General features: G+C 38.2%; 1 protein-coding gene across 4 annotated transcripts in view; it reads left to right on the top strand.

The window, feature by feature from the left end:
• The first annotated feature begins 1467 nt into the window (after positions 1–1467).
• The window catches only part of virma (vir like m6A methyltransferase associated), a 44959-nt gene continuing 37789 nt past the window's right edge, over positions 1468–8637 (top strand). For all 4 annotated transcript variants that reach the window (XM_069194809.1, XM_069194807.1, XM_069194808.1 and 1 more), the window contains exon 1: positions 1468–1545. In XM_069194809.1, coding sequence (XP_069050910.1) covers positions 1483–1545 — 63 coding nt within the window. In that variant the 5' untranslated portion in view covers positions 1468–1482. The remainder of the gene's footprint in view (positions 1546–8637) is intronic.

Below are 8637 nucleotides of genomic sequence, written 5' to 3'. Positions count from 1 at the left end.
TATCAGAAAAAATTAAATCATCCATAGTTTGAGGCAAATCACAATATTTTACTCCCACTGAATGTGAGGCAAATATTGCAAGCTGAGCTTGACCTTAGTGTAAAGCATTTATTTCAGTGGTTCATTATTGCTGAAAAATACAGGCACTAAACAGGAGGCAAGTAGTGTCCCTTTTAAATGAAGACAGTAAAACTGACAACATTTTGTGAAAAATTACATTTACTAAAGAGAAGTGAAAGAGTGTCATTTGCTTTACTAAAAATACTATGCAAACAATTTTAGAGCACCTACAATCAGAAAATGACGGTGCTGATCAGACATGCTTGTAAAATTGATCAGCCAAACCAATGTAAATTAACACATGTACCACTTTGTAGATAAATTTACTTCCATTTAAAAAAAAACAGCTTGGTCTGCAGTGTACAGCAAACAAATAGGATCAAACACCCATGTGAGTAAGGTGTCGGGTTTAGGATTAAAGATTGAAGTCAGAATTAAAGCCTTTTGTCATATGACCAAAGTACAGTACATAAATCCTACTGTGAGACAGGACAATCTTCCTTGGAAGAAGTGTGGCATGGCCACCCGCCCACTGACAAACCGACCAGGATTTGACTGGCTCTTCTTAATGGTCTCTTTCTCCATTATCTGCCTTGTATTCAGCTTCTGAGATAGGCTCTGGTAAATTATGACTCTCCAAAAAGAGAAGTGGCTTTTTGACAGTGGATTTACATACACTAAGGGAGGCCAACCTTGTCTTTCTGAACCATGATCTAACAGGTCTTATAGGTCACTCTTAAATCATCAGTTTCTAAAGACCAAAGCCTACATGTGAGTTTTGATCAATTTAGTTAATTAGTTAATTTAAACAAAGAGTGGCCAGCTGTCATCCTTCAGATCCAGGGGGTGTTGGTATTTTCACTTCAAATCACGCGTCTAAGTGGTCAAAAACAAAAATTCAGTTCTTTAGAAATGAGAGGTTTAACTTCTAAGGATTGCAGTTTTCTAGGACCAGTCCTAGTCACTCCATAAAGAACAACTTGCTTTTCCTTCTTCATAATCTACACCAGAATTTGACATTTTTAGATTTGCATTTGCTGTTAAACAGACATTAATATCACTGGCTCTTGTTCTCCTGTGAGAAACTCATCCTATTCATATCCTTTAGAATTCTAAATCAGAATTAAATGAAAGTCACGTTATTTCTCCAGTCAAAACAGCTGTATTTGGACCTTTATTTACTTTTCAGCAGTTTATTTGATTACCTGTGTTGTATTAAAACAATATATTCATGACAGAAAAACATATTAACTGATAAAATTGCTAAATTAGAATGTTATTGAAAACAGTCTTTAGAAAGCTGAGTGAGCACACAGAACTGTAAAAATAACCGATCGCACATACACTATTGACGTCGAGTTTTAACAGCCGGATGTTATTGTTCCTTTTACCCGGAAGTATATCCTGTTGTATTCAGGAAACATGGCTGCGGACTCTTCAATGGAGCTTCTTTTTTTGGATACTTTTAAACATCAGAGTGCAGAGGTAAGATTTTTTATCGTTGATATTGATGTTTGTCTCTTGAAATGTGGGTGTCTCTTCAGGCTGCGTGTCCATTAGTGATAATCGTTTTTAAAACAACGATGAGTAGCACATTGAGCTCTAGTTTCAGCAAGACCGTGTTTGCATCGAGTTCCTTGTTGTTAAAAAAAAAAATGCAAAATATTTGATTGCTTTTGTTCTGCAATATGACACTATAGACATGCCGGGAAAGTAGTTTGCACATAACTTTTGTCACTGCAACACTGTGTTAGTTTTTTAGAAGCCATTGTTGCAAATGATACTGCCTTGACTGACATAGGGTGCTTTTTTATTATATTTCCGTATGGCATGCTACCTAGATTAAAACTGGAAGGTATAGGTTTAGCTTTACCTTCCTCTGAGCTTGGAATGCTTTAGCATGCAAATGTTTGTTTTGCACAGGCTTTATGAATAAATAACAATCCTTAATCGGCAAATAAAATCATGGCGTCTCAAACGAATCATTTAAGGTCAGATTTCTGAAGAACCGAGCGCGTCGGCTTCCCACTGTCAGTGGAACTAACACAGGGACTTTCGTACTCTAGGCAGAAGGCCCCGGACACTTCGAGACGGGTATTGGCTCATGTTTCCTCAAAATTCAAACAAATCGATGTGTTTATTTCCCCTGATCAGATAGTCTCCACCGCCGATCAGCCTTACTGACTTCCTGCAACGAATTTGTGAGAATTGGAAAGATCTATGAATTAAGAGAGGCCAAAACCAAATGAACAAAAAATGGGTAAATACTGATGGAGAGCAATAAACAACGCTGTGCAAAAAAAATCACGATTGTTTATGTACTGTAACAATACTATGGACTTATTGTAATGCTTATTTAAAAATTAATAATTTAGCAGGGTATTCAGTTTAGCAATCCATTACATTTCGACTTGCAGATGGGTTTTAACTCATAAGAATGGTGCAAGTCCCATCCTAGCTGAAAATGTCGTTTAATCAGCCCTGTCATCTGTCCTGCATAACTACAGGGCTTCCTGAGGGCCTTCAATGGAAATAAATGAACAAATTATTACAAAATTATAAGTCCATTACCACCGTGACAGTAACCAGGGTGTTTGTTTTTTTAAATGAAGCTTTAAGCAACATTATAAATATTATAAATGTACTAGCTCCTTAATAGTTGTGATGATACTTCTCTTCTTAAGATCATGTTTGAAACCCTTGAGTATTGAATCTCTCCTAACATTCAGTGGGTAACCCAGGTTTGGTAACCTTAATACATTCAATATGAACACGATTGTGAAGGTAGCCAGCAAAATTTGAGCTCTTCCCGTTAAGATGTGAATTAAGACTAGCTAGGTTCAAGTGAAATAGAACTAAGTTATTTTTTTTATGTTGTGTTATGTCATTTAGCTTCCTGCAAAGCAAATTTCCCATCTGGGACCATAAAGTAAGTAGATAGATACTTTATTGATCCCGTGAGGGAAATTGCAGTGCAACAGCAGCTTAACACAGACAACACAGCAACAGTGTAATGAATGATACAATAATAATAATACAATACGTACAATACAATCAGTACAGTGAGAAGTGCACTAAGAAGAGTTACTCACAGACCAGAACAGAACTACACAAAAAAGTCGTATTGCACAATATAAATATAAATGTATTGCACAGGTCCCTGGCATATATTGCCCAAAAACGGTTATAAATGGGAAAAAGAAAAAGAACACATGTATCAGTTTACTGTTCAGTCCAGACACAGGTCACTGTCAATGTTGCCTCTGCCCAGACACAAGGTGGATGAGTTGTACAGTCTTATGGCAGAAGGCAAGAATGACCTCCTGTAGCGCTCCCTGTTGCACCGTGGATGGATCAGCCTATTGCTGAACGTGCTCTTCATTTCTACAAGCCTGTCATAGAGGGGTTGGGAGACGTTGTCCATGATGGCCTCTAGTTTGGACACCATTCTCCTCTCAGCCACTACCTCCAGTGGGTCCAGGCCAGACCCAATGACTGAGCTTGCTCTTCTGATGAGCTTGTTCAGCCTGTTAGAATCCCCTGCTCTAATCCCAGAGCCCCAGCATACCACCGCGTAGAAAATGGTGCTCGCTACCACCGACTGATAGAACATATGTAGCATCTTACTTCATACTGTACATTGAAGGACCTGAGCCTCCTCAAGAGGTAAAGTCAGCTCTGACCCATCTTGTAGATGGCCTCGTGTTCTTAGACCATTCCAGTCTATCGTCGATGTGCACTCCCAGGTACTTGCATGAGTCCACTATCTCCACGCCTCTCCCATGGATGTAGACAGGAGTAGGTTTGACCCTTTTCCTCCTGAAACCTACCACCAGTTCCTTCGTCTTTGTTACATTCTCCCCACACCACTCCACAGAGCTGCTGACCAGTCTTCTGTACTCTTCCTCCTGTCCACCCTTGATACATCCCACAATTACAGAGTCGTCTGAGGACTTCTGCAGGTGGCATGACTTTGAGTTGTATTTAAAGCCCGAAGTATAGAGGGTGAAGAGGAACAGAAAAAGAACCATCCCCTAAGGAGCTCCTGTGTTACTTACTACCTGTTCAGACACACAGTTCTGCAGTCTCACAGACTGTGGTCTGCCTGTCAGATAGTACTTGAGCGTCTGTAAGGCAAGGACACAGGAAGGGTTATGAATGAGTAGGGGTCATTTGACCCATCTAGTCTGTTTTGACTGGAATGCAGGACTGAAAAATGCCATGTCAATATGCATTCACTGGACTGGAGAATGCTAGTGCATCCATCCTTTCAATAGGAATTACTGATGATGGGTGTGCATCATGCCAGCTGTATTTATTTCTGTTTGTTCTAAATACATTCCAATTACTGTATATAATAAGATTTGCATTAAGGAGTGATGTTTTACAGGTGATCCAGCAGTTTTGTGATTAGACTGCTAGTGCTTCAAGAGCAACATTGGGAAGAATGACTGTTGATTTTTTAACATTCATTAAATTCTATGTATTACAAAGACAGTTTTTATAAGGTTTTTTTAATATATTTTATTGATTAAAAAAAGTCAAGTAGGACCTTAGTGCCTAAATGAAGTGATTTGCTTCAGGGAGTCTTTATTTGCTCTGAGTCTAAAATTGTCTCAGCCAAAGAACATCACTATGATCTATTATTGATCCATATCAATGGAGCATGAGACCTGGGTGTGGAGTGCAATGTTTCTGCACAGTTGTAAGTCTGCAGAGTTTTTAATCAAGCACTTAGTTTTAATTCAATTGATTTTTATAGCTGTTTATCTTCACTCATCTTTAGTCATGCGAAGATTCAGTATGTCCGTCTGTGCAGTTAAGCTGTTGAAATAATTTTCTCATTTAATGTTAATGTATGGATTTAAAGCTGTAAGCATATATGCCTGAGGCATGTTTCCCAAGTTTTGTTTTTTTACACAGAAAAAGGAGATGCAATATATAAGCAGCTTTCATTTCAAAAGTTCTCTAGGTCTTTACAGGCAAGGCCATGCCCATCTGGAATCTTTGAGTTTTAGGGAAACCAATGGCCGGTATGCTCTATAAAGAATGTACAAATTTTAAAGATTTGTTACAGTCATTGAATACCATCAGTTTACCTTAAAATGGAATTGTGTAATGGACCGCAGGAACTTCATCCCTTCTGTGCTTCCTGGGAGCACGAGACTGGAGATGATGTAACACAGGGCTTCAGCTAACTGGAGGACAGCTGTCTGAACTTATTTTCAAACTCTGAATGGAGAGTAGGAGCATCTAAATTTCTGTTAATTGTGGACCAGGATGTGTTTGCATGAGTCAGTGGTTCTAGATTTGATTTTGCAGTTTTGAAATAAATGCAAAAATATCTTGGATCCAGTGCTTCAATTCCTGCTTTAATTAAACATTTGAGAGAACTGCTCCTTTCGAGAACTGTGCACCTTTCGTCTCAATCTTAGATAAGACCGTGATGTTTTTGAATACTGTATAGGCAATTAAATCAGTGTTATCATACTATCATCATATGATCACATTTCTCCTAAAAAGCAGCATAGAAAAGAACCAGCTTGTACTGCCTGGTTTTAGAAACGTGTATATATATATAACTTTGTGGAAATCTGGGAAAAAAAACTGTTTTCGCAGCTAAGAGAATGCTATTTTCCTTCTTAAATCAGATGCAGCTTCAATAAATAGCCATGAACGTACCAGGCAGATTCAAGCATTTGCAGCATGGTGATATGCTGTTTGAGCTATTCTCTAGATTTTGTTCAGTGAAGGTCAGCACTCCGAACTGATGGAGCCTCCATTGCAGTTATTTCTGGTTGAGTGCTTAAGGGAAATCTGAGCAGACCCAAGAAACAATTTAGAACCGGTTATGCCTGATTAACCGAGTTAATATTTGACCGTTAATACAGGTATTTAACTTTCAACCGTGTGCCTCCTATTACAATTCATTTACTATATGTTAAACGGCTGTACTTTATTTTAGTGAATTGCGAACGTTTTATTACTTTGTTTTTGTTACGGTCTTCATTCTGTAGACATTTAAAATGGTATTTTTATTTAGTTTAAACAAAAAAAATTAGCTGGAGAAGTTTGGTCACGTTAGTTGTTTTTTATTTAAGTAGACCCTCATTCGCATTTAGATTTGGGAAAATAAGACTAATTTATTTGTCTCACACCTTTATCCAAAGCAATTTACATTTGCACCTATTTATACAGCTGGGTATTTTACTGGAGTACTTCAGCTGAAGTACCAGGCTGAAGGGTTCAACAGCAGTGTACTCTTCTCCCACTCATCTGGAATCTGAGCTTACAAACTTCCTGCGTGGAGTCCAGAGCCCCAGACACGTCTCTCTGAACAGAACTGTTCCATTTAGCTGGAATGTGGGTGTTTTAACTCAACACAGTTTCTGACTTGTGGGGGAAATATTCATTCAGTGCCCTTGCTTCCTCTTTTACCTAAGAAATTCCACCATTATCTTCGATACTTTTGCATGAATAGGTCGTTGGTAAATTATCTTCTTCCAAGAGAGGTGATCTGATAAGATCTGCTAACAGTCCATCTCCATGCAGGCCATACAAAGAAAAGTGTTCAATAGAAATGAAGTGAAGCAGAGAGCTGGGGCTCCTTATTTCAGATTCATTTTAAAATCTGAATTCAGTTGAAAAATGCGAGAAGTACCCTGGAATCCCTGATGCCCTGGAAAGATGTGTTTCTTCTGCCTTTGATGTTTCAAACACAGGACAGTCACTTACTGCGAGCTTTGATGGAGATCTATTTTGATGCCAGGAATTCAGCTTGTTGGAAAGTACAGGAGCAGATTTACTAAATCTAATGAATGCAATAACATAAGTAAAAGTTCTACAGATATTTAAAAAGCAAAGAAGATTTTGTATTGTAATAAATTAGCTTGACAGAAGAACAACCCATAAAATACATATGTAATATATATTTGTTTTTCTTTCTCAATAGCTGGTACTCATGTCTGCTCAGACATAAACCTTTCTCTCACACCACGTCTTGTGTACTTTGAACTAATAGAAGCAGTTGTCTGTAAATCAGATCTTTTTATATGTTATTCAAGGCTATTTTGTAGCCTAGAACAGGTAAACTGGACAAAACAGGTTTGTAGGAGATTCTTGTGGTTAGTCCGTCCTTTCAAGTTCTTGTGCTAAGTCAACAAACAGGCTTGTTTCTTGGCAAGAAAACCACGTTAGAATCCACACCCCCATTGAACAAGCACGACCCACCACTGCCTGTTTTTCATGCAACAACTGGATGACTTTTGACAGGTGGTATACATGAGTGTGTACCAGTGTGAAAAGGGTTACACTGACAGGCCATATCTGGGGTTATGTATTACTTTAAAGTGGCCTCCAACAATTTCTGATTTGAGTTTTGACTCATGTTTTAACTTTGACTTCAGTTAATCTATATCCTATAAGTTTGAAGAGTACCGATGTAATACAGTCGATTACATGTTGACTAAATTATACCGGGTTATACTGACGGCTTCTCACATAATATTCTATCGGTACAAATTGTTAACTTAAAAGGAAGATAGCACGTCAGTTGCTTAGACAGAAATCTTGATAAAACCTTTATGTAGAAGACTATCAGTGATCATTGACTACTGATAGGTCAAGCATTGATATGAATAGACTGATGCATCACTTCGGTTTTAGCTGTAAATGGTTTGAAGAGAGGTTGGCTTACACCCAAGTGCTTTATGACCAGGCTTACATCCAATTAGCTAATTTTTAATTATCATCCTGAACATTTTCAACTAAGGAAATATAGTAAGTGACATATATATATATATTTGATGCTTCTTGGTAAGGGATTAGCATCATAATACTTTGATTTTAATTAATTTTAAATTTCCTTGTAAATTCAGAGCACTGAAGAGGCAATCATATTTGCGGAGTGCTACAGACAGCTTTTCGTCTCCCCTTTATTTAATAAATATTTCTGCTCATCGTGAGAATTACACCATTTATTTTTCTTGAGGGGCTTGAACCCCAATCATTACAGATGAAAATAGGGATAACTTGTTTACTGGAAGAGATGTGGGTGTATTGAGCAAATTGAAATATGACATAACAGTGCATTGGAGTCCTTCAGAAGTGGGGTTTTGGCATCAGCCAGCCACTTAGCAATCAAACAAACAAGCTGAGGTGAAAGGCCTCCCTCTAAGTTTTGATTATTCTCAGTTTCCGTGCTTGTAAGGTCACAGAGGCAAGAGTGCAGTGTTCGTGTTAGAAGAGTCCAGTATCTAGCTAAGCTAACACAAAAGGCAGGAATTAAATAGGAACTTTGACACCCTGCCAGTCACAAGTGGCAAATGTGTGGCTTGATGCCAGCTCGCTGTTTGCCAAGGCCATCTTACATCTGCCCAAAGCAGACCCACCGTGGGTTTGGAGTGAGTGTTGTGGACGTCAGATGAGACTGGTATATCTCAGCCATCATTTCTTGTATTTAGAGTGACAATGTTTCTTTTTCTCAGGTCAATTCTGAAATTGTCCGCACTTTTGTTTTTGTAATTGCATTGTGTTTTCCTTCATTTAAGTGTCTTTTGTGAAGATCTATTCAAATCC

This window comes from Lepisosteus oculatus, chromosome 10, assembly GCF_040954835.1.
Source record: "Lepisosteus oculatus isolate fLepOcu1 chromosome 10, fLepOcu1.hap2, whole genome shotgun sequence".
NCBI lineage: Eukaryota > Metazoa > Chordata > Actinopteri > Semionotiformes > Lepisosteidae > Lepisosteus > Lepisosteus oculatus.
The sequence above is the reverse complement of the archived record's forward strand: the minus strand, read 5'-3'. Positions and strand labels throughout refer to the sequence as shown.